The sequence below is a fragment of the Budorcas taxicolor genome, chromosome 16, assembly GCF_023091745.1.
Source record: "Budorcas taxicolor isolate Tak-1 chromosome 16, Takin1.1, whole genome shotgun sequence".
Lineage (NCBI taxonomy): Eukaryota > Metazoa > Chordata > Mammalia > Artiodactyla > Bovidae > Budorcas > Budorcas taxicolor.
Genome location: NC_068925.1, coordinates 68,859,317 through 68,887,256, shown reverse-complemented (window position 1 = coordinate 68,887,256; position 27,940 = coordinate 68,859,317). Strand labels below are relative to the sequence as shown.

Below are 27,940 nucleotides of genomic sequence, written 5' to 3'. Positions count from 1 at the left end.
TTTCATTTTGCATCTGGAAGTTTAGATGATGCTTTGAACAGCAACTTAAAATAATTTTGTCTAGGATTTGATCTAAAACATTTTATGAAAAACGTACTGATACATCAAATGAGGAGTGAGAAGGTAAAAGTGCTTCCAAAAAGTAGCAAAATCTACAAAACCCCTCATACCAGATCTCAGTGAACTTTAACTAGTCATTTCAATTTCTGCATCATACAATTTTCTTCTAAAGAAAAAAGTGAAAATATAAAATGTACTAAAATAATATATATGATAAGTGTCTTCCCAAAAATTTTAGACCAGCAGAGCCACTCTCTTTGAAATGAAAACTTTAACAGTATGCTTTTCTTTGGAAATTTAAGGAACATTTAACCTGTTTTCTAATTTAATTCCACTACGTACTAATCACAGCAGTTCAATATATTAATAGAAGTGGTATATGATTTTGGACAAAGAGTATCTACTTAGCACATAACAAGAAGGTCATTATTACTCAGATGTAAAAACGGTTTTAAAAATTAGGGTTTTTTTCCTTTAACTTTAGAAAATTAAAGATACTCTGTAGAACACTGAGATGTTAAATAACACGTATGAAAAACATAAAAAGTTTTTTTAAGATGAAGAAGCTCAAGTATAAGATATATATACAATAAAGAACTAAATGAGGGAATTCCCCGGAAGACCAGGTGAGCAGGATCCACTACTGATAGGTCTTAAAAAAATAAAAAGAGAACACATGGGCTGTGTCCCTACTACTACTGGTAATGTACTCTTCACCTGGACAGGAACCTGCTAATAGATTATCTCACAGAAGCATGGCTGCCAAATATACCACTGGAATATGGCTCTATTTATCTTATTGAATAAATGTGGTGAAATCCACCAAGGATCCATTGATGTTAACAAAATATCATAAAATAGTGTCATTCACTACATTTACCTAAAACACCCAAATATATACCTGTAAACAAACAAAAAAATCCATTGAAATTTAGATAGAGAGGAAAAAGACTAACCATACTCACGAAACCATTTGACAGCTTAATAAATTGCATGACATTCTAATTAAGTTCTAAACAACAAAGCCTCTCTAATACATTTCTATTTTCCTACCACATAGAAAATACTAGATAAGAGATAAGAGACAGATGTGTGTGTTCCAGAATACTTTGCTCATCTTGAAATTATTTTCCATAAAAAGCCCACTGGGAAATATTTCAGAATTTTTAGAGTCATGGGTGGATACTCAAAAATATTACAAAAATATTTAGTAAACCAAAATTCATGTTCAATCACCACTGATGTTAGGGAAAAGTTTGATTCAGAAGAGATGACAACAGCAGTGCCATTTATAAAAAGAAGTATTTGCAATTCCATAATTAATCCAAGAAAAGATTAATTATATTATAAATCAATCCAAGGTGTTACAAGTTTGAAACCTATGAAAATTTTGGATAGCTATGGATAAAAATAGCAGAAGTGTTTATAATCTATAAAAATGCAGTATGAAATTGTTTTTTAAATTCTCTCTCTAGTGAGGCAAAAAAGGAAACAATATCCAAGAAGAAAGGTATAGTTATATATATTTATGCATTTTATTCATTCACCCAAAATTCTCTGAGATCTTCCAGACTCAAGCGCTTATTTTCTAAAAAGTAAGAAATAGGCCCCTGCCTTACAAGTACATGTGACAAGTATTTTGTGGGAAGGGATTGTTTTTGTTTCATTGGGGGGCCATGCCATGTGACTTGTAAATCTGGACCAGGGATTGAAACCTGGTCCCCTGCAGTGGAAGCACAGAGTCCTAACCACTGGACCACCAGGGAATTTCTGCATGTGATAAGTGCTAAACAGAGGCCTGGACAGCTGTCAAGGCAGCAAACGAGTGAACTGTGCCCAAGAGTATCAATAAGACAGTGAAAGCACCATTCCACCATTTCCCTTGAGCTGAAAAAGAAACAAAAAGCAGAAAAAATTCTGTAAAGCAATTATCCTTCAATCAAAAAAAAATTAATTAAAAAAAAAAGACCAGAGTGTTGGCCGGGGGCGGGGTGGGTGGTTGTGTGGCAAGGATCCAATCATCTGCTCAACACAGAAATTCAGAATGGAAATTTCCTGTTTCCAAGATGAAAAACTGAAAATTATGTCAAGTGAACAATCTACCTAAATAGAAAATTATTTGATTCATATAAAGATTATATATAAGAAATTAATGTCTTCTTACATTCATATCCAAAATCATTTTAACAATAATATATAATAGTCATTGAGTAATTACTATGCATGAGGCATGTAAATGCATCACATGCAAGGATCCAATCATCTGCTCAACACAGAAATTCAGAATGGAAATTTCCTGTTTCTAAGATGAAAAACTGAAAATTATGTCAAGTGAACAATCTACCTAAATAGAAAATTTTTTGATTTATATAAAGACTATATATAAGAAATTAATGTCTTCTTACATTCATATCCAAAATCATTTTAACAATAATATAAAATAGTCATTGAGTAATTACTATGCATGAGGCATGTAAGTGCATCACGTGTATCAGCTCACTGAATTCTCTCAACATCTCTAAGATGAGGAAAAAATAAAAAGACAGGAAACTTGCCTGAAGACACAAGACTGCTGCGTAGCGTTTTGCCCCTGAAGACCATTTTCTTTCATAAATACATCCTGCCTCCTCCCTGGAGATTCTGATCACTGTGGAACTCAAGGACAGCTAGAGGAAGGGACTTTCCTGATGGTCCAGTGGTTAAGAATCCATTCTTCCACTATCGGAGGTCTGAGGTCAAGCCCTGGTTTGGGAACCAAGATCCCTTATAGTCATGAACTAAGATCCCTTATGGGCTTCCCTGGTGGCTCAGAGGTTAAAGTGTCTGCCTCCAATGCGGGAGACCTGGGTTCGATCCCTGGGTCGGGAAGATCCCCTGGAGAAGGAAATGGCAATCCACTCCAGTATTCTTGCCTGGAGAATCCCATGGACGGAGAAGCCTAGTAGGTTACAGTCCACGGGGTCGCAAAGAGTCGGACATGACTGAGCGACTTTATCTCACCTAAGATCCCCTATGGTGTGGCAAAAAAAAAAAAAAAAAAAATGGCTATAGGAGAGGATAATGTATTTTCATAGTAATTTCTACATTGCCCTTGCTTCTAATGAAGATTCTCAAAAGATTGAATAGGTGATGTTTCTTTACATACAGACCCAACACCATGCCTCTCGGCCCAACATTTACAAATAGGAAGGATGAGTTCTGACTGCCTTTCCCAGGGAATTATTAACACTTTGTGTTGGGAGTCATATCCTTTGAAGAAGTTTAATCCTCTGGATGGTCTAGAGGTGACAGAATTCAGACCGCTGCTTTGGAGAGACAAGAGGGCTACCTGTCCTAAAGCTCAAAAGAGTTTCGATTTTCTGCAGTTTCTACAAGAGTTGAAAAGTCATGCTTCTGCTGTTCTGTGCACAGCGTGATGACTATGGGGTGGTCACAGAGTCTGGTCTGTAAGCACTGTAGCTCAGAGCACAGGAGTGGAGTCTCTCTCTGGTGTGGCATGTGATCACCAGGAAGACTACTCTGAGTTGTCCTAGCGCCTGTCCTAGGGGAAAGCGCGGATCCATGCAAACAACATTTAGCTGAAGGTTTGATACCAACGACAGCAGCCACCAAGGCCTATGGCAGGCCCCACTCCTAATTTACAGGCAACTCCAAGTGCCTGAGGGCTTCCCTGGTGAATCAGAGGGTAAAGAATCCACCTACAATGCAAGAGACCGGATCGGAACTCTGAGTCGAGAAGATCCCCTGGAGAAGGGCATGACTACCCACTCCAGGATTCTTGCCTGGAGAATCCCATGAGTAGAGGAACCTGGTGAGCTACAGTCCATGGGGTCACAAAGAGTCGGACACGACTGAGAAACTAGGCACTAAGTGACTAAAATACCTGAAGGACCCTGAGGAAGGGAAGATCACCCTTAATCCCCCACCTAATCTGTAAGCCAGGGGCTCAGAGCCAAAGTTAATGTGATTTAGAAAAATCATAAAAGATGAAATTTTATGGACTTCATTAGCGTGGAGAATAGTCATTTCACTACACAGAGATGTGTGAACTCTCAGAGGAATTACTCCATAGGACTGAAAAACATAAAAAGCAGCACAGAATGATTCAAAAAGAATTGAACATTTGCAAACAATTAGTCGGCTCAGTTAGTCAGTTCAGTCACTCAGTCGTGTCCGACTCTTTGCGACCCCATGAATTGCAGCACACCAGGCCTCCCTGTCCCATCACCAACTTCTGGAGTTCACTCAGACTCGTGTCCATCGAGTCAGTGATGCCATTCAACCATCTCATTCTCTGTTGTCCCCTTCTCCTCCTGCCCTCAATCCCTCCCAGCATCAAAGTCTTTTCCAATGAGTCAACTCTTCGCATGAGATGGCCAGAGTACTGGAGTTTCAGCTTCAGCATCATTCCTTCCAAAGAAATCCCAGGGTTGATCTCCTTCAGAATGAACTGGTTGGATCTCCTTGCAGTCCAAGGGACTCTCAAGAGTCTTCTCCAACACCACACTTCAAAAGCATCAGTTCTTCGGTGCTCAGCCTTCTTCACAGACCAACTCTCACATCCGTACATGACTACTGGAAAAACCATAGCCTTGACTAGACGGACCTTAGTCGGCAAAGTAATGTCTCTGAATATACTATCTAGATTGCTCATAACTTTTCTTCCAAGGAGTAAGCGTCTGTACTTGATGCCTATTTTATATATGAATAAGTGTAAACAAACGTCTGCCTTTAGTTCAAACCATCTAAAGATGCTCCACTTGCATGCTCCAGGTCACAAGCCCTGCATCAGTACTGATGCTGATCCTCAACTCCACACCAACCCAGAAAGTAGAAGTAAAGCCCCAAGTGTGTGTGCTTCCTCTCTCCGCAAGATGACCAAGGGGTACAAACCCAGCACTCTTCCTGAATCCCCACAAGAAGTCAGGTGGTCCAGAATACTTTAAAAGTCTTCCATTTCTTTTGAATCACCATGTTTTTATATATTCTTTGACAATAAGTGAAAGATGACAATTGAAACCTCTTCTGTGAAGAACAGCCAAGTTCTCAGTAATGATAAGCTTTTATCCAAACTTCTTGCAGTCAACACCCTTCGAGTACACATCTCAATCAAAGCTCTTTGCAGAGAGAGAAATAGTATTTCACAATGTTACAGCAATGAAAAGCAGACTACCTAAATTTACCCTGCCTGAGTTCTTAGAAATGTCCTAAATAAAATCACAGATTACTAAGTTGAGGGAACATTAAAACATATTAAAATATTTATAGAGAATATATTTGTGTATATGAGAGGAAAAGTATATTTGTGTATACGACAGGGAGACTATATTGATGTACATGAGAGAAAGAGTGCACTATATTCGCACAGGTATACAGTACCTGCCGTACGTTTGGTCATTTCACTTAAAGTGTGTACTCTGACCTTTATTTCTGCTTTATTGACTATGCCAAAGCCTTTGACTGTGTGGATCACAATAAACTGTGGAAAATTCTGAGAGAGATGGGAATACCAGACCACCTGACCTGCTTCTTGAGAAACCTGTATGCAGGTCAGGAAGCAACAGTTAGAACTGGACACGGGATGACAGGCTGGTTCCAAATAGGAAAAGGAGTATGTCAAGGCTGTATATTGTCACCCTGGTTATTTAACTTATATGCAGAGTACATCATGAGAAACGCTGGGCTGGTGGAAGCACAAGCTGGAATCAAGATTGCCAGGAGAAATATCAGTAACCTCAGATATGCAGATGACATCACCCTTATGACAGAAAGTGAAGAAGAACTAAAGAGCCTCTTGATGAAAGTGAAAGAAGAGAGTGAAAAAGTTGGCTTAAAGCTCAACATTCAGAAAACTAAGATCATGGCATCTGGTCCCATCACTTCTTGGCAAATAGATGGGGAAACAGTGGAAACAGTGTCTAACTTTATATTTTTGGGTCCAAAATCACTGCAGATGGTGATTGCAGTCATGAAATTAAAAGACTCTTGCTCCTTAGAAGGAAAGTTATAACCAACCTAGACAGCATATTAAAAAGCAGAGACGTTACTTTGCCAACAAAAGTTTGTCTAGTCAAGGCTATGGCTTTTCCAGTAGTCATGTATGGATGTGAGAGTTGGACTGTGAAGAAAGCTGAGCGCCAAAGAATTGATGCTTTTGAACTGTGGTGTTGGAGAAGACTCTTGAGAGTCCCTTGGACTGCAAGCAGATCCAACCAGTCCATTCTAAAGGAGATCAGTCCTGGGTGTTCATTGGAAGGACTGATGTTGAAGCTGAAACTCTAGTACTTTGGCCACCTAATGCAGAGAGCTGACTCATTTGAAAAGACCCTGATGCTTAGAAAGATTGAGGGCAGGAGGAGAAGGGGACAACAGAGGATGAGATGGTTGGATGGCATCCCTGACACAATGGACACGGGTTTGAGTGGACTCCGGGAGTTGGTGATAGACAGGGAGGCCTGGCATACTGCAGTTCATGGGGTCGCATAGAGTCAGACACGACTGAGCGACTGAACTGAACTGAACTGACCTTTGAAATGGTAAAAATAGATGCCTTACTCTCTTCATTGCTTTCATCTAGAATGATCATGCAATTATATTATAAATTTCAGAATTTCATAATATAATTGTGGTGGACGTTTAAGATATTTGCATTCATTTCTATCATTTTTCTCAAGGATAATATATTGAGCCATGTAATTAATCCTTTATAGGAATTTTAAAAATAAAATGTATTAAAGTGTTCATGGTTATTTCGTTTAAGAAAAGGTTAATCAGCAGAAACCCCGAAACATTAGAATCTTTGCCCATTTTAGAATACTTAAAGTTTTGATATTTTTTTCTTTTTTCTGAGCTTTTAAGCACTGTGGACTCGGGATGTGTGTGTGTTAGTCACTCAGTTGTGTTTGATTCTTTGCAACCCCATGAACTGTGGGGATTCTCCAGGCAAGAATACTGGAATGGTTTGCCATGCCCCTCTTCAGGGGATCTTCCTGATTCAGGGATCGAACCCCCGTCTCCTACATCTCCTGCGCTGCAAGTATATTCTTTACCTACTGAACCACTGAGAAGCCCCAGACTCAGAATAAGCAAACATAAAAGAAATTGCCTAGACCTTGCCTCCCCAAATGCAGTCTATAGATGGGCAATGTCTGCATCATTTGTGTGCTAGAATCTACTCCCCAGACCTTCTGAATCAGAATCTGCATTTTGGACAATATCCTGTGCTGATTCATAGCTACATTAAAGTTTGAGAAGCACTATCTGGAGAGATTAGGTCAGCCTCAGATCTGCTATTTAAAAATGAAGAATTTTATGCAGATCTGGTTGAGTTTATCTGAAATAAAATACACTTTACCCATAGACAAAGACATTATGAAAAATTAAAGTGTGGGATACTAAAAAAAAAAAAAACAACCTTGAAAAGGTTCCTTAAAATATTAACCAGGAAGAATTTGTAAAAATTGGTTTAAATACAATGAGTTCACAATTCACCCAAATATTTTTATTTTCTTCATAGAGTTTAAATGTTGGCATCAAGCTTTGTTGTCTCCCAAATGCTGAAAGAAGATCTATCTGCATTTCTATAACTGTCCTTAGAAGCCGTAGGGTTTATGGTGCTAATTTTGTAAAGAGTTCAGCATCCAAGGAGACAAGAATTCTCAGTACATGCGCATAATTAGGATATTAAAAACACTGAGCATTGATAAGGCATTTTATTGTTTCAAGAACACTATGATATTTATTATCTGATATTATCCTTAGGGATTTCATCTTAGTCAATGATTTCATCGACCTAGTTCTGAATTCTGAGACAAGCCTCCATTATCACCTGTTATCGTACATGATCTGTTTTCCCCAACTTCTTTAAAGGAACAGAAATTCACTGAAGGAGCTACAGCCTTTGTACCAGCTGTCTTATTTGGTTATAAAATGAGATTTGTGGCCAGGGCTGTGTGCTTTGTTTCATATATGCACAAAGGAAACTAAATAACCAACTGAAATTGTACTGTCGCTGTACTCATTCTACAAATACATACCTTCTGTTAGAAGAGGAAAGGAGCAGTGCAAAATACAGAGTTTAATATAATATTTAATATAATGTTAACTAATCCAATCAACGCTTGGCACTGGCACAACTGACTAGCTCCTGGTCAGGTCAAATTAACACAAACTACTTTTTAAAAAATAAGTCTATGGTGAGTCACTGGCTCAATGGACATGAATTTGAGCAAATTCCAGGAGATAGTGGAGCACAGAGGAGTCTGGCGTGCTGCAGTCCATATGGTCACAAAGAGTCGAACACGACTTAGCAACTGAGCAACACATGGTGAGTCAGGTGCGTATCTGAACTTCAAACTACTTTTTCATATGGCGTGAGCATAAGATAGGGAAAGGCTGGCCCTGAAGCCCTGGGTATTAATGATACATTTGAACAAACCGAGATTAACAGTGATGTCTGGGAAGGGGCTGGCCCAGTGTTCTGAGGTTAAAAAAAAAAAATTAAAAAAAGGAAATGAGTGAGATGTTATGATTCAAATGTCAGCTCTTACTCCCTCAAGAGAGACCGTGGGGGTGTTCCTGATGCTATGATGATGTTTTAGCAACACGAGATGGTATTCTTAAATGAAGCTAGTTAGAATAGGAGGGCTTTACAAGGGACAAAATGAAAAATAGATACAATCTTAGTATTAGATTTTTTTTAAAGTCAGATACAGGTATTTTGTCAGGTGTCAGCTATTTGTGCAGCTGCCACACGCACAGGAAAAACTGGAAAACCCAGTAGCAATCGGCCATGGTTCTCAGCTGCTAAGCCGCTTCAGTCGTGTCCAACACTGGACCCCATAGACGGCAGCCCACCAGGCTCCGCCATCCCTGGGATTCTCCAGGCAAGAACACTGGAGTGGGTTGCCATTTCCTTCTCCAATGCATGAAAGTGAAAAGTGAAAGTGAAGTCACTGAATCGTGTCCAACTCTCAGCGACCCCATGGACTGCAGCCCACCAGGTTCCTCCGTCCATGGGATTTTCCAGGCAAGAGTACTGGAGTGGGGTGCAATTGCCTTCTCCGTCATGCTTCTCTACCAACATGCAAAACTATATGGAAATTTGCCTTTTTAAATAAATGTAGACACTATCAACAACAGAAGTGGGCATAGTTTCCTGTCATCCTTTGCAGATCTTAGGACATTTTTTATAGTTCTATCTTCAGCTATCTTTAAAGAACTTCTATGTACAAACATGCCAAACTCTGTTTACTAGGTAATTTGTATGGATCAAGCTCACCAAGCAACGCCATCAAAACTCTTAAGTGACAGGTCAGGCTGGCCCATGCCTTTTCTCACATTAATCACCTACAATTTCTCGAAAATAGTTTGGCGCTGTGTATTGTCCCTCTACTTGTTCTTACCAACCTTATTATTGAATTTATTTCTCTAAGACTCTCTTTCTGTAAACTCATCAAGGTGACATCAAGGGGTGGCAACAATTCCTCCCCCTCAAAAAAAGATGATAACTCAAGCAAGATAAAGTTAAATGACAAATGCTGTTTAAAAATGTTGAGAGAATCTCACAACACAATCCTTTCTCCAGTAGTGATTAATGTCAGGTATTCTTTTGATGGGTCTTTCACTTTAAAAAAGAAGCTTTGGGTAATTCCCTGGTGGTCCAGAGATTAGGACTCGATGCTTTCACTGCTGTGGGCCTGGGTTCAACCCCTGGTCAGGGAACTAAGATCCCACAAGGCACCTGGCATGGCCAGCAAATAAATAAGTAAATAAATCAATAACAAGCTTTCTGGAATTCAGGAACGCAACCTGTACTGTATACACTATGGGGATCCAAAACATACCTGTTGGCTATTTTGTGAGATGAATTAACGTCTCATGTTTATTTTTGAATAATGTTAGCAATATCAACTCAAGTAGGTTTTAAAAGACATTTGTGACATTACTCTCTTTCCAGTCCTAATTACAATAAATGTGTGTGTGTGTGCTTAGTCGGTCCAACTCTTGCAACCCCATAGGCCATAGCCTGCCAGGCTCCTCTGTCCATGGGATTCTCCAGGCAAGAATACTGGAGTGGGTTGCCATTTCCTTCTCCAGAACTACAATAAATAAGCACTGCCAAAGTGCCTGAGGATTATGGAGAAAGTACTGACTGCTAAGAAATCAGATCCATACCAGTTGAAGAGATTCAAAGTAGAATTTAAACTGCTGGTGACCTCACCTCAAGCATAATAAAGATCCTTGTCTCTCTAGGACAGAGTTCTGCAACTGATATAACAGAAAAGGATGCTGCTACTTTATATGTCTGTGCTCAGTTGCATCTGACTCTTGCAAACTCAAGGACTGTAGCCCTCCAGGATCCTCTGTCCATGGCATTTTCCAGGCAAGAATATGGGAGTGGGTTGCCAGTTCCTACTCCAAAGTAAGTAGTTCCTATGGAACTACGACCCAGGGATTAAACCCACGTCTCTTGCGTCTCCTTCTTTGGCAGGTGAACTCTTTACCACTGAGCCACCTGGGAAGCCCACACTACTTTGTATAAGAGATAACTAAAATTTTTAAAGTCAAATTAGGTCAGTAACTTGTATGGCTGATGAGTCACTGACATAGCCTTTAGTCGAATTATAAATGGCTTTTCTAACTAATAGTACATCTAGAGTTGTAAGGCATGTGCTTTTCTCAAGGTCACAGGGTTACCAGATTTTAAACATGGCATCTGATTTGGCTTCTTTTTCACAGATACCTTTCTTCTAGCGAACTCTCATTGAATTGATGAAAATTCAAAGTAGTATAAAAAGCAAAAGAAGAATAACAACAAAAACATTGGCAGAGGCATGATTAATTGAAGTGTATCAGTGTATGAGATAAAATTTAGAAAATAAATCCCTGATCAGTTTAGGGACAATGTAAAGACATTGTCCTTGTTCCATCATGTCTCCTGAGAAGCATTGTTCATCGGATCCCACCTCCTGGTCATTCCCTTATTTCCAACTTTTACTAACTTCCTGGACACTCATCTTCAATCACTGAAGGCTTGTTGGAGTATAGCCGACCAACAGTGTTGTGATACTTTCAGGTAGCCACACTTATACATGTATCGATTCTCCCTCAAACCCCTCTCCCATCCTGGCTGCCACATAACATTGAGCAGAGTTCCCTGTGTTATGCAGCAGGACCTTGTTTGTTATCCATTTTAAATATAGCCGTGTGCCCATGTCCCTCCCAAATTCCTTAACTATCTTTTCCCGCCATCCTTCCCCCCTCCCTCAGCAACCATAAGCAGAACAAATATTTTTTAAAATAAAGGGCGAATCATGTGATTTGTGACTCAAATGCCATCAAGTTCTTCCTGCTGCATTTCTGATAAAATTGCAGCCTTGTTGAATTAATCTCGCTCACCTTCACCTTTGCTGTGTGTCCAGCAGCTCACGACCTCACAAGTACTCTGCCCTTCTCTCACCCTTGAATATGCTATTTTCTCTGCCTAAGACTCTCCCTGCTCTCAACACTAGATCCTGCTCCTTCGAGTACCAGTTCAAATGCCATTTCAGCAGGAAAGACTTCCCTGTTTCCCAGACTGATTAATGGCAATCTCCATCTTTCCTCAGAACCCATTCGGAGAGGTAGATTGCCATTTCCATATTTTAGCAATCATCTACAACTAACTTTACCCAATTCAGCATCACAGTACTTATTCATTTTTCTTTGTATTCCCACATCCATGACTCCCAGTCATTTGAATGGTAAGATTAACCAGGAAAACTGCATTTTAAAACATAGAGAAGGATACTGCCAACAAGTTAATTCAAAATTATCCTGAGACTTTTGTTCACATCATTTCAAACTGTCCCATACCAGTTTCTATAGCTATTTTCACACATAAAAAACACAACTTAAAGGAGTAAGAATTAGATAAACTGCATTGTAAAAAAAATCCTATAGGCACAATATCTCACAGACGCAGGTAACTTAAATTCTCGACTCAGTCCTCTTTCCAAAGGAGAATACAAATGTCTTTGAAATCTGAAACTCTGTATGTCATAGGACAGTCATTTTATCTGACTCCAAGTACTCACAACTTCGGCCACCTGATGTGAAGAGCTGACTCATTGGAAAAGACCCTGATGCTGGGAAAGATTGAGGGCAGGAGGAGAAGGGGATGACAGGATGAGATGGTTGGATGGCATCACCGACTCAACGGACATGGGTTTGGGTGGACTCCAGGAGTTGGTGATGGACAGGGAATTAGTGATGCAGTTCATGTGGTCGCAAAGAGTCAGACATGACTGAGTGACTGAACTGAACTGAACTGAACTGAACTCGCAACTGATGTAAAGTCAACATGGAACACTACTCCAACAGATAAAAGAGCATCAGAGAACCATTCGAAATGTTACCATTCAAAGCTGTAGACAAAGATAATCACATCTGAAGAAGGGATAGCCCCTGGCTTGTCAAGGAACTCAAACCACTGAAGAGTGAATCATATTTACGTATTTTCAACAGAAGAGCAAATAAGAGAACTTACGCATGTCGCCAAAGGTTCCCTTTGTCACTTTTGTGGCACGTAGCACCACTACTGTGAACTTGTGGGAATAATGGTGCTCCACCTGGAAGAAAATAAACAATAATGAATTTCAAACAAGCCTGAAATATAGGATTTGAGCAGATTGTTCTCAATGCTTCCTTGATACAAATCAAAAATATTGCAGTTGAAAGGAAGCAACATGCATACCAGAAACATTCTTTGATTCTTTGCTCTTGAGGTTCTTCCTTTTTTGATCCTCTCCTCTCTGTAGCACAGACAACTGAGATGTTTAGATCATGCTTGATATGTCTCTACAGCTTGACTGCTAGAACAGCTTTGCAGTCCCTACTTTACAGGGTTTATCAAGCCCTGAGGAAAAATGTAAATAAGGACTGCAGGCTTTCTCTCGGTGTACAATCAGGCTTTGTACTGGGTGATAAGTAAGACCTGCCTTAGAAAGGTGAAGTGCAGAGGAAGATGTTTGCATTATCTAAATTTGCTTGTTTTTATTGTTACTGTTCAATAAAACTCTTTTTTCTGGTATAACATTTCCAGAGCAGTTTTCAGAATTCTTTGGATGTAAAACAATAACCAGCAAACTACTTAATTTTAACATATCTGTTAAAACCATACATGACAATGTCAAAAGTTTTTATTAGCCTAATAGCTTGTATGCACATAGGAAATATTAAGAGGTAGAAGACTTGATTAAACACTTTATTAAATACCTAACTGGAAATTAGTTCTCAAATAACTCTACTCACCAAAGCAGAATGGGAAAGCAGGAATTCACAAAATTCTCTGAGCGACTGAAAAGATTAGAGTCTTTATCTAAAGTTCAAGCATTTTTGTTTTAGGAGAGACTCACATTTAAAAGTTACTACCAGGAGAAATATCAATAACCTCAGATATGCAGATGACACCACCCTTATGGAAGAAATTGAAGAGGAACTAAAAAGCCTCTTGATGAAAGTGAAAGTGGAGAGTGAAAAGGTTGGCTTAAAGCTCAACATTCAGAAAACAAAGATCATGGCATCTGGTCCCATCACTTCATGGGAAATAGATGGGGAAACAGTGGAAACAGTGTCAGACTTTATTTTTTGGGGCTCCAAAACTACTGCTGATGGTGACTGCAGCCATGAAATTAAAAGACGCTTACTCCTTGGAAGAAAAGTTATGACCAACCTAGATAGCATATTCAAAAGCAGAGACAATACTTTGCCGACTAAGGTCCATCTAGTCAAGGCTATGGTTTTTCCTGTGGTCATGTATGGGTGTGAGAGTTGGACTGTGAAGAAGGCTGAGCGCCGAAGAATTGATGCTTTTGAACTGTGGTGTTGGAGAAGACTCTTGAGAGTCCCTTGGACTGCAAGGCGATCCAACCAGTCCATTCTGAAGGAGATCGGTCCTGGGTGTTCTTTGGAAGGAATGATGCTAAAGCTGAAACTCCAGTACTTTGGCCACCTCATGTGAAGAGTTGACTCATTGGAAAAGACTTTGATGCTGGGAGGGATTGAGGGCAGGAGGAGAAGGGGACGACAGAGGATGAGATGGCTGGATGGCATCACTGACTCGATGGACATGAGTCTGAGTGAACTCCAGGAGTTGGTGATGGACAGGGAGGCCTGGCGTTCTGCATTTCATGGGGTCGCAAAGAGTCGGACACAACTGAGTGACGGAACTGAACTGAACTGTGTGTGTGTGTGTGTGTGCGCGCGCGCGCGTGTGTGTGCATGCATGCTCAGTCATAGCCAACTCTTTGTGACCCCTTGTACTGTAGCTCACCAGGCTTCTTTGTCCATGGGATTTCTCAGACAAGAATACTGGAGTGGGTTGCCATTTCCGACCCAGGGATTGAACCCGTGTCTCCTGTATTGGCAGGCAGATTCTTTACCACTGACCCACCTGGGAAACCCAAGTTACTCCTACTTTTCATAATTTTAATAGACTTGCTAAACTGGTTGAAAAGTCCATAACTAATTAAAAGAAGCTAAGAAACTGACAATACTGAGAAGTGAGTCTAAAAGCAAGGAGGCAGATGAGATGAAGTCATGAATAAGCATACCTTGTTTAAAAAGACAGAAGCATATAAAATCTTTCAGGATAATTCTTATTCAGGATTATTGTCAAAGAGAAATACCTTCCATATTCAGAAGAGCTCTGAAGAGCCAAGGTTATTCCACATAAATGAAATTATCACTCTTAAAAAATGAATGCCTAAAAGTAGGCATATTGTCTTTTACTACTACCAAAAATCACACACACTCTTCCCACCAAAAAAAAAAAAAAAAGAGAGAGAGAGAGAGAGAAAGATAATCAAAGGAAATCCCTGGTGGTCCATGGGTGAGGACTCTGTGCTTAGACTGCATATCCTAGAACTTTTAATGACTACAAGATTTTTCAAATGTCTAAAACCTTTCCTGTAAGATAAAAATGATTATCAATACTCACCTATTATTTAACACAATTTTTGAAATTGCTATATATTTACTCATGTCAAATGTTTATTAATAACATGTGCAAAGAGATTATATTGTTATTATAAGGATTCATTGAGAATGAACCATATGTCAAATATTCTAATAGATGCTAATTCTGTTTCCCAATAATCCTACAAAATAGATGCTACTATATATATTTACAGACGAGTAAGTGAGATTCTGAGATATTAAGTAATTCCCAGTATCTCACAGACAATAAAAGCTAAAATTGAATTAGAAACCAGTCTTCCTGTCCCCAGTATCTTTATTCTTTCTATATTCCTTTACTTATAGAGAATAATAATACCAACACTGATTCCTGATAGTAAAAAAGGGTTACTTCCATTTATCAAAGTTTTACAGATAGTTACAATCTAGTCTATTATATCTGAAGTTAATCTAAAGTCTCTCTAGTAACTGGGTAATTTTCTCTATCATTCAACTCTCCATTTTAATCTGTTTTTATTTCCATTAGCCTCAATTCTAAATCAGAACTTATATATATGAACTTGCACACTGCTCACAGAAGATAAAGAGCAACCACTTTCTTGGTTTTTATAAGTTAATTTTGGAGGCATCACAAATCTTCAGATGACCAGTACATCACCTTCAAAACAAGAGTGTAAAATTATGCTCTTTTTAAGTGTATGTTTCCTAGGGCCAGTATCACATATAATTTCAAACTAGTATGGACTAGGCTAGCTTCTAACTTGGATAAGAGATTTTGGTTATGTCTCAGGAATAATGACAGAGGAAATAATGTTATTGAATACAAAACCAGTGTTCCCTGCGGTGCGGTGGGGAACCTAATGACTCAGCACTGTGCTACTTGGTAGTTGACAAAAGAGAGGCCATATTTCAAGTGAGACATCAAATATAAGCTCAATGCCCTGACTCAGTCACCAAGATTAAGCCTTGCCTTCAGGTCTTGGATTACCTTACTCTGAGTGTCTTTTGTTATCCAAAATCTTTTTCATAGTGAAAATCATGACCCACCCGCCCTCCTTTTTTTTTCCACAACTACAATTCCCAAGTCATCATGAAAACTGCTACTGCATTAAATTCATCCTGGAGAATTATATTGACATCTGTAACTAAGATGATTGGGAAAAAAGAACTAATCAATTTATACAAAATCAATTTGATGATTATCCTAATCTTTGAAAGTTCTACAGTCACAAAAAAGAAACAAAGAACAATCATGAAAGAAACCTGATGGAAGAGAAGGTAGATTCTGCACACACACATTTTTTTTTTCCTGTTCAACTGCCATTGCCTAATTTTAACTGAAATTAAAACTAAAGACTGTTAGGATGATCAGGACTACAGAATCTCAATACTGAACACAGAGATTGTGATCACCATAATCAGCCACAGGCAACTTCAAACAGATCTCAGCAATTTTGAAAAGAATCGCTGCATTGATGTCATCCAAGAGTCAAGATGGTTATTTAGAAAAAATACTTATTTTCAATGTCACATTCTAGTGTGATTTCATTCTAATACATTTAAGAGACACAGACCTTGTACACTATTCTCCCACATTTTTTAAAGAAAAGAGCAATCAGTTTATTTAAAATCAACAGTTCTATCTAAACTTGCTTTAAGAACTACTAGTCATGGATTGGCTGTATGTACAAATTACCCTAATGTCCAAAACACCAAAGTTGGGAACAAAATTTAACTTTAGCAGACATCATTAAGGAAAATTATAATCAGAAATATGACTTGTGCACAGAGTCGGACACGACTGAAGCGACTTCGCAGCAGAAGCGGCAGCATTGTTTCTAGCCTTTGTGACTTAAGTCAACAAAAGCTTGGACTCTGTCAATCTTGGCTGCAATTATGCCAAACTAAAGGCTCAAGCCCCTTCATGAAGATGCATGTACTCTTAGTTTAAAACTTCCCCAATTTTGCAGTTTGGGAAACACTATTTTGGGAAAGAAGCCTGGTATTCTCCCTACTTGCCACAAATAGTAAATCCTTCCTTCTCTTGATCTTTTGCGTGATTGTGTCTTTTGGTTCAACATTCACCCAGTTTTCAGGTAACAATAATCCTGAAAAAAATGTACACTCTCCTAGGAGTAATTACGGCACAGTTAAGGCCTGCGAAGTGTAGATACACCTTTGCCCTCCTGGAGGGGCTCACTAGAGCCCAGGAAGCAGCATGTGCCCTTGAAAAGTTCTCCCCATAAGTCCTCAGAGTCCTTGGGTGTCAGATGCTAATTCGGTTTAGAATTATTGACCTAGGTGATATGTCATGTCCATTCAAACCTAAGATGTCTTTGCACTGATGATTTTCAGAGGTGAACTTTTTAAGTCTAGTAGACCCAACAGACTTAAAAATATGAATATATTTACAGATACTATTTTGGACAATATACCCTTATTTTAAGGGACTTGTTAAAAACCTCTTTGTCTTACTTGTTCTTTCCCTTAAGCATTAATTGTAAAGTGATTAATAGTTAAAAGACACAGGCAAAAGTCAGAAAGGTATTTACAATATAGTGTTTTGCCCTTTCCATCTTCATTTTCTACCCCTGCAGTGCTATGACTTATAAGAAATATATATATATTTGGTTATGCAGATAATCAAATATACATATATCATCATAACAATTTTATAATTATATAATTATGCATTTTATAATCATAGAATTGAGTTGAATTCTTGGTCACTCTGCTAGTGTCCAAGAATTGTTTGTTGATGTGGAGAAGCCTTCACACACATCTTGGAACTAGGTCCAGGAACCCCTTGCAGCCTCAGTTTCCTCATGTGTAAAATGGCAACTATAATATTACCAACTACACGGGATTTCTCAAGGGTCCCCTGTTACAAACCCAGATTCCAACATTGGAATTTCACACACGGCAATATGGAATGTCAAGTTTGGGGGATAATTTTACCATCTGTGGAAATCATTTAAGACAAGATGATTATCTTTTTGGAATTATCTAGAAGCACACGGATTGAGAGTAAAAGGAAGACGTTAAATTCCACTTGTGATGGTGGGAGACTAAATAATCTGAGTTACCACTTCCCACAGAAAATAAATAAAAACTGAATGAGGTTTTATGAGGTAAGTAAGCATTTTCCTAAAAGTAACTGTGATGTTTAATTTCATTTGTCAACTTGGCCACAAAGTGCCCAGATTAAACATCATTTCTGTGTGTGTCTCTGAGGGTGTCTGTGGATAAGATGAGTACTTGAATCACTGGAGTTGGGAAAGGAAATTGCCATCTCCAGTGGGTTGGCATCATCCAATCTGTTGAGAGCCTGAAAAGAATAAAAGGAAGAATTTGCCTTTTTTTTTCCTATCTCACTGCTTGAGCTGAGACATCTCATTTTATCTCCTGTCTTGAACTGAATTACACTGCTGTCTGTCCTGGATCTCCAGTTTGCTGATGGTAGATATGGAACTTTTCAGTCTCCATAACCTCATAAGGCAATTCTTCACAATATATCTCCATGGCTAGATCAATCTGTTATAGTCTGAATGTTTGTGTCCCCCCAAAACACATGTTGACATTTAAACCCTCAAAGATGATGGTATTAGAAGATGGGACATTTGGGAAGGAAAAAAAAAAAAAAACATGAATGGATAAGTGCCTTTATGAAAGAACTGAGAGAGATGCTTTGCCCCGTCCACAAAGTGGACACTGCAGCTACAAACCAGGCCCTCATCAAATACAACCATGCTCATGTCTCAATCTTGGACGTCTCAGATTCCATAAATGTGAGCAATAAGTTTCTATTGTTTATAAGCCAACCAGTCTGTAGCGTTGTCCAGTGCCTGTTATTAGTCGCTCAGTCGTGTCCAACTCTTTGCGATCCCATGGACTGTAGCCTGCCAGGCTTCTCTGTCCATGGGGAGTCTCCAGGTAAGAATATTAGAATTCTAGAGTGGGTTGGAGTGGAAGACTAAAGTGGAATACTGGAGTGGGTTGCCATTTCCTTCTCCAAGAGATCTTCTTAACACTAGGACCGAACCCAGGTCTCCCGCATTGCAGGTGGATTCTTTACCATCAGAGTCACCAGGGAAGCAGCCCAAACAAATTAAGACACTATCCATCTCCTTTTGGTTCTGTTTCTAATCAGAGATCCTGACTATTACAGTAACAAAGAACTAACAAGATAGGAATCCTTAATTCCCATGAGAGAGATCAAGAAGTGCAGAGAAACACAGGGATGAGCAGTTTGACCACAGGACATTTGCTGATCCAAAGAGGAGGAGGCTGAGAAGCTGAGGGATTAGGAGCCTTCTAGGGATAAGTGATAAGTGAAGTGAAGTCGCTCAGTCGTGTCCAGCTCTTTGCGACCCCATGGACTGTAGCCCACCAGGCTCCTCCATCCATGGAATTTTCCAGGCAAGAGTACTAGAGTGGGTTGCCATTTCCTTCTCCAGAGGATCTTCCTGACCCAGGGATCGAACCTGGGTCTCCAGCATTGCAGGCAGACGCTTTACCATCTGAGCCAGCAGGGAAGCCCTTTATCTAGGGATAAAGAACCTAGTAAACAACTCCTTTGTTTCAAGCCTAAAACTCCACAGACTGCGCCACAGGAATAACTTTGTACAATGCCCCCTACCCCGTACTGTCAGCCAGATTTAGTGTCCTTCAGGAAACCCAGAGAACAAGTAACCTGAAACTGGGATTACCTTTATCCCAGACGGCTAGTTTCCTGAGGAGCCTGATGGAAACCAATGAAATTCTGAAGAATTATTTCTAGAGATGATTTTTCATTATAATGATGTTCAGCAAAATCAAAGGTAATTAGGAACACGAGGAGGTATCACACCAAGACTACAAACCAGCACAGTTAATCAACAGACACAGAAATAGTCCTCTCCATGAAACAGTGAAACTACACTTACCATGTTTAAGGAGACTGAAGTCAAACTTCAGTAGGATTATATTAAACTATATATATATATATATATACACACACAAAAGGCTCAGAAGTTTTGAAAAAGAACCAAATCAAAATTCAAGAACTAAGAAGTAAGCCTGGTGACTTTCTAGGGATTCCCAGCCTGTGCTCTGTGGTGAAGAAGCAGAAATAGGGACATTACTTTAAATGCACATACTTTTGCCTCAAATGAAAGGCTTGCGGCAGGGAACGGCTGGTATCAGAAAAACAGCAGAAGCTTATCGTTAACCGTCCTCTTTCTCACTTTGCTAGAATTGGCTAGTGCTCACTAAAAATATGCTATTGCCATAAACCTCATTATCCCTCTGTGCATTGTACTTGTATTTCTGTAATAGTTTTGTCACCTTTATATTTATGATTTCCCAGCAGCAGTATCTCACCTCCTGCTGCTCTCTGGAAATATCTTACCTCATTAAGTTTCTAAAGAACACTTATGTACAATTTATTATTTACAAAGCCCTGTGGAACAGACATACAGGTACTATTCATACTACATGTGAAGCAGCTAAAAGTTTAAGTGCTCAAGAGCACGTAACTGAAGTCTGAAATTGGCTCTAAAACACTAGTTCTTTGATGACCTACTCGGTGGTTTCCCCCACCCCCCATGTTACCATAATAATCTAGAATAATAGCTTTGTACTTTTTTGGTAACATTTCCAGTCATCCTACAATGACCTTTTTCAAAGGTCCCTGTATTTTAGCAGGCAGTCATGCTCGCATACCCAGGTGGTTGACCTCAGTGTGGACACAACCTCAGTTTTCCGTGGATGTGGGGCCCTGGCCCTCCATTGCTAATAGATGGTGGGAAGAGCTCTGGATTTTTTTCACTCCAGGGAAGTGACTCATCCCTTCAGAGTAAAAAGATAGAAATTTTTTAATAAATATTTTATATTTGATCTATCTTTGTAACACTGACATCTTCCTGATCCAGCACAACTTCAATAGACTGTGGAGACATAAAGACCCTTGAGGTTGGACAGAACCTCAGAACAACTCTAGACCTGTGGACATTGCATTCTGTCATAGATGTGTTACTCCACTTTCTCCTCCATTCTTAAAAGTTGGCACCACTGAAAATGAGAACTTGCTGTATCAGCCCACAGGATTCGCCAACATGTCCCTGCATCACAGGTATGGTGAAGATGAGTCTAATCTTCACTGCCCTGAGGCAGCTGAAACTGCGTTGGCCCATCTGGCACCCTTCACTACAAGTAAGTTGGCTTGGCTTTCCACATCTTTCCTTTTTAATAAAATTGTTCTGTGTTGAGTGCACTTACCTGTATATTGTGAAAAGTATCTTTCTGTGAAAACTAAAGCAGGAAATTTTGTCACAAAAGAAATTTACACACAGGCACAAACGTACATAGTTGTTTGTTTGTTTTTTAAAAACATGTAACAAAAACAAGCATGAATAATACCAGAAAGCTCTTAGGATCCTCTGTTTTGAAAGGGCTATACAATCACAGGGAACTCTGCTCAATGTTATGTGGCAGTCTGGATGGGAGGGGAGTTTAAGGGGAGAATGGATGCATATATATGTATGGCTGAGTCCCTTTGCTATCCACCTGAAACTATCATAATATTGTTAACTGGCTATATTTCAATATACAATAAAAAGTTTTTTAAAAAGAAAAGGGCTATACACTGGAATGTTGATGGGGCATCCAATTCTGATGCTGGGGAAGGTCAAGAAAAATGTGATACAAATATGTGGCTTTGGCACATTTCATCACATTAAGGTGCCATATAGGTAATTATTGGGCTTCCCTGGTGGCTCCAAGAGCAAAAAATACACCTGCAATATGGGAGACCTGGGTTTGATCCCTAGGTCAGGAAGATCCCCTGGAGAAGGGAATGGCAACCCACTCCAGTATGCTTGCCTGGAGAATTCCATGGACAGAGGAACCTGGTGGGCTACAGTCCACAGAGTCGCAAAGTTAGACACAACTAAGTGAGAGAGAGAGAGAGAGAATTATTATGACCTACATATTTGGCTATAGTTAACAAAATCTGCAAGGAAAGATGACAGAAATGAGCCTTAAACTATCCAGATACAGTTTGATTTTAAATACGTTATCCCTTGTTAAAAAAAAAAGGAGAGAAACTAAATGGCCAGTTAATATGGCCAACTGCCATGAGACCTGTGGGACTGCACAGGCGTTAATAGCAAGTCCTGGTCAAATGAGGTAGAAAAGCGAAGGTCATTTGTAATAATGTTTTTCAAAACATCCAACCATACCTAACTTCTTTCATTTCCTAACGGCATGTACTTTCTTACCTCCAGACTACTTATGTCACACATGCCCTTTCCAATCCAGTCATTTTCTCGCTCTTTTCCTAACCTCCAGATCTGTGCTTACGTGTCACTTTCTCAGGGAATTCCAGAAGGATTCCTGTTATTAGTTATTCACATTGCATATCTCCAGAGTAATCTTCATCATCTCCTATCAGAGTCGTTGCGATTATTATAGACTGTTTGTCTGCCAGATATAAGCTCAATCTGGACACGATTAAGTGACTGAGAACCAATATGCACTTTAAGCTCAACTCAGGGATTATTTTGATTCCCAGTGCCTACTGACCAGGACTAGAACACAATGGGCGTTCAATAAATTATGATAAAGGAAATTCCCTGGCAGCTCAGCGGTTAGAACCCCACACTCTCATTCCCAAGGGCCTAGGTTCAATTCCTGGTCTGGGAACTAAGATCCTACAAGCTGCAACCAAAAAAATAAAAATTAAAAAATAAAATAAATGATGATAAGTACTCAGAAAAAATATATATTAAAATAGATTTGGAGTCAGAGTAAATTAAAAGTCCAAATGTTAAGATTTAGAATTATCATTGGTCTTTGTCTCAAGCTCAGGGTTATACACTTTAACCTTATTTTTCTTCTCAGATTCAGGTGCCAAAGTGTTTATGTCAACACTTTGATTGTATTCTCTGAGTTACAGAAACTATCCATATATCTTGAGATGGTAGAGTGAGGAAAAAAACTAATTTCCACAAAAAATATAGAAATGTCATCATTATGAAAAACCAGTTAAAAAGAACCTACCTTCATTGTTTAAATTCATCTACAAAAAACCATAATGCTAGAAGGAATGTAGGATATTGTTTCAGAAAACAAAGATTATCTCAAATTAAACCTTGATTATATGCTTTTTATAAGAACCACACATTAAATAAAAGGAAAATATAAACTGAAAGTGAAAGGATGCACTTATCAAAGAAACTAAAAGGGATTATTTTAATAAAAGACAAAGTAAAAATTCAGCCTCTAATAATGAGGTAAAAAAGACCTATTATAATGATAAAATATCAATTAAACAGAGAGATATACAATTCAAAACTTATATGCATTAATAATATATCTTAAAAATTCATAAAGCAAAAGTTGAATATGAAACACATTGTTGTATATGGAACCTTTACCAGAATAGACAATGTGCAGTGGCATCTCATGTAAAATCTGAAACAGCAAAAATTATAGAGTATATTCTCTGAACAGAAAGGAATGAGATTAGAAATTAATGACAAAGAGAAACAAAAAAATTACCAAATGTTTGAAAATTAAGAAATAAATGTTTAACCTATATGTCAAAAAATAAATCATAATAAAGATTAGAAAATTCTTTTAAATGAACAATTATGAAAATAAAATATTTTCAAACTTGTAAGCTATACCTAAAATAGATGGTCTACAATCAGTAAAGCGGAAAAATAAATGAACATTAAAAATTAAAAAGGAAGAAATAAAATGAGTTATTCACCAATAACAGGAATGTGCAAGTTAAAAATCTAAAAGAACCTACAAACTATTAGAATTAATAAAGAAATTTAGTAAGTTCACTGCATCTGCAAAAATAATTTCCATATAAATGCAACATTAGTATTTTAGTTTCTAGTTGAACATTAGTTTAACGTTAGTTTCATGCATTGAAGACTCCCCTAGTGGCTCAGACGGTAAAGAATCTGCCTGCAATGCAGGAGACCCAGGTTCGATCCCTGGATCTGGAAGACCCCCTAGAAAAGAGAATGGCAACCCACTCCAATATTCTTGCCTGGAAAATCCCACAGACAGAGGAGTCTGGTGGGCTACAGTCCATAATGTCACACAGAGTTTGACATGACTGAGAGACTAACGCTTCGTGCATTGGAAATGGATTGGAAGATTTAATATTATTATCATGTCATCTCTCCCCTAAATTACTTACAAAATAATTTAAGTTCTAATAAAAATCCCAGCATACGTATGTGTGTGTGTGTGTGAGTTGACAAAGTGATTTCAAAACTTATATGGAAATGCAGAACCCTAAAAAAAGACAAGAAATCTCAAAGAAGAAAAAGTTGGAGGATTTACACTACTATTTCAAAGCCATAGACATTAAAGTGGATTGGTATTGGGGCAAACAAAGACCAACAGAACTGAAAAGAAGCCAAATCATACACTGCCTGATTAGCAAAGGTACCACTGCCATTTAGTGAGGGCATGAGGGTTATCAGTGGACTAGATAAGTTTGCTGTATTCAGGGCTTCCAGGTGGCGCTAGTGGTAAAGAACCGATCTGCCAACGCAGGAGACTTAAGAGACATAAGTTCGATCCCTGGGTCAGGAAGATCCCCTGAAGGAGGGCATGGCAACCCACTCCAGTATTCTTGCCTGGAGAATAGAGCCTAGTGAGTTACCATTCACAAGGTGGCAAAGAGTCAGATATGAAAGCGTCAGACTTGGCACGCATGAGCACAGTATTCAAATAATGAGATACTACATGGCAATGTAAAAGTGTGGAATTCTGCTACTCACAACAGCATGAATGAATCTCACAGACAAAGAGTGGACTGCAGGCATCTAATGAAGGTCAAGAACAGGAAACCTGATCTTTGGTAAGAAAAGACAAATAGCTGGTTAGTTTTGTGGAGCTTATAGACTGGAAGGGACATGAGCAACTCTTTCAGGGTACTTTTAATGCACACCTTTATCTGAATGATGGTTTCATGGGTGAAATACATGTGCAAAAATCCATCAAGCTGAACAATTAAAATTTGTGCACTTTATATATCTTATGTTTCAGTTCTTTAAAAAAAAAATCAAACATTAAAACAAGCTTGCAAAAAAAAAACTTTTTCAGGAGTTTTAAGAACAGAGAATGACCAGCAGAGATGGGGTGAGGGGTACTTGAAGAATCTATTTAATTCAGCAGCAAAGAGGTCCTTGGTGATGAGACCTTTATGGGAAGCAGAAAAGCTGAATACAGTTTTCAATGATTCAAGTTGTGAATGGAAGAAAGAACTACAAAAAGTTACAGTATATTAATCCTTGCTATCCAAGCAGGAGAGAGAGGATGGCAGCTTGTGAGGCTTTGGGTAAGAGAAAAATGGTTCAATTTAAATAGAAATGAGGTTTTGTATTATTCCTTAATATCCATAAAAACTATTTCTAGTCCATATAAATCTAACTGGATCTCAAGTGTTAAACTTAGCAAAGAAATTTTTTCTCCTCTGCTTCTATGATCAGAAGAGAAAGTACAATTCTAATGGAATTTGGAAAGTTCCACACTAAAATCTGAAATACTCAACATTTTACTAAAAATTACCCAAGCATAAAAGAGTTTGTTTAAATATATCTTGGGCTTCCCAGGGGGTGCTGGTGGTAAAAAATCTGTCTGCCAATGTAGGAGATACAGGAGGTGTAGGCTCAATCCCTGGGTTGGGAAGATCTCCTGGAATAGGAAATGGCAACTCACTTCATTACTCTTGCCTGGAAAATCCCATGGACAGAGGAGCCTGCTGGGCTACAGTGCATAAGGTCACAAAGAGTCAGACATGACTGAGAGATTGAGCACACAAAATATATCTAACTAAAGGATAGTTTACAAAATTAATTACCTTGAAAATGCATACCAAAGTATAGTCCTTAATGCAATAATTGCTTTCTCCCTCTGTCATTTCATATGAAGAGTGCAGGTTGACAATTGATAAGTGAGAACTACACAGTATCAGACTTTATTTTCGGGGCTCCAAAATCACTGCATATGGTGACTGCAGCCATGAAATTAAAAGACGCTTACTCCTTGGAAAAAAAGTTATGACCAACCTAGACAGCATATTGAAAAGCAGAGACATTACTTTGCCAACAAATGTCTGTCTAGTCAAGGCTATGGTTTTTCCAGTGGTCATGTATGGATGTGAGAGTTGGACTATAAAGAAAGCTGAGCACCAAAGAATTGATGCTTTTGAACTGTGGTGTTGGAGAAGACTCTTGAGAGTCCCTTGGACTGCAAGGAGATGCAACCAGTCCATCCTAAAAGAGATCAGTCCTGGGTGTTCACTGGATGGACTGATGCTAAAGCTGAAACTCCAGTACTTTGGCCACCTGATGCGAAGAGCTGACTCATTGGAGAAGACCCTGATGCTCGGAAGGATTGAGGGCAGGAGGAGAAGGGGATGACAGAGGATGAGATGGTTGGATGGCATCACCAACTCAATGGGTATGGGTTTGGGTGGACTCCGGGAGTTGGTGATGGACAGAGAGGCCTAGTGTGCTGTGGTTCATGGGGTCGCAAAGAGTCAGACACAACTGAGCGACTGAACTGAACTGAACTGAACTACACTTTTTATTGTTTCATAAACATTCAATACTATTTCAGATATTTTGGCATTTTCCCCTCCGCATCCCTCTTTTCGGAAACTTACAGTGATAAAAAGAAGAGATGAGTTAGCTTTATTACAGATTCTACCTTATTTGAACCACAGTAAGTTCACATAATTTTCATTAAAAAATATAAGACTTTTCATAGATTTTTATATTTTTGTCCACTTAAAAGAAAGCTGCAAGTTAAGTTTTATTTGGGGCAAAATGAGGATTGCACCCAGGAAACAGAACCTCAGATAGCTCTAAGAATCTGCTCCAAAGAGGTCAGTGTATATGTGATTTTGGTGAAGGGTGAATACATGGAATCTAGCACATATTTTCCAGAAGGTTTCTACTAGTCTTGTGAAGGTGTTGTTAGTCACAAGGAGCAGTTGTCACCATGAAGGATTTTAATGCTTTTCTAGACATGGAAGATATAAGAATCAGGCTCATAAAATGGGCTCCTGAAAATATCTATCTAAAGACCTATTCTGCCAGTTCCCCCCGCTCCACCTCCAGCACATTTAGACTCTCTGCTGCTAAGTCACTTCAGTCGTGTCCGACTCTGTGCGACCCCATAGACGGTAGCCCACCAGGCTCCCCTGTCCCTGGGATTCTCCAGGCAAGAACACTGGAGCGGGTTGCCATTTCCTTCTCCAATGCATGAAAGTGAAAAGTGAAAAGGAAGTCGCTCAGTCGTGTCCGACTCTTCGCGACCCCATGGACTGCAGCCCAACAGGCTCCTCCACCCATGGGATTTCCCAGGCAAGAGTACTGGAGTGGGGTGCCATTACCTGGTTCATTTACACTCTCTACCCTGAACTCCTTTCAGGGGGTGGTTGAAGGTCTCAGCAGAAGCACATGATTTAATACTTGTAGAGGTAGGTAGATGGCAAGTGCCCATGTCAAGTGCCAATTTGTAGCTGACACTTAACAAGAAACATCAGCGATACTCACACACAAAAGTATGTCTGACCCCCTCCCAGAAGAATATATAAGCAGTAAATGACTTACTATAATGTGTTGATAAGGATCTATAAATGACATGTTGGTTTCAATTACGAGAAATCTCTTCACACTTCAAAAGTCTTCTTTGGCACTCTAGCTTCTTTAAAACCTACAAAATAAACAGTCCTTATTGTTAAGCCTTTTCTTGGATGCATTTACAAGATTTAAATGATGATGCATATGACTCTTAGGAAGTAAGATTCTACCCAAGGGGACTTGTGCAGATTGAGCTCCCTAATTGTTTATACGTGTGGGTATACACACATCACTTAGAAAAGGATAAACATATTCTGCTATTA

General features: G+C 39.0%; 1 protein-coding gene across 1 annotated transcript in view; it reads right to left on the bottom strand.

The window, feature by feature from the left end:
* Nucleotides 1-27,940, bottom strand: part of PLA2G4A (phospholipase A2 group IVA) — a 217,736-nt gene that overhangs the window by 107,871 nt on the left and 81,925 nt on the right. Inside the window, exon 2 of the mRNA XM_052653583.1 lies at nt 12,590-12,671. Within this exon, the coding sequence (XP_052509543.1) occupies nt 12,590-12,671 (82 nt within the window). The remainder of the gene's footprint in view (nt 1-12,589; nt 12,672-27,940) is intronic.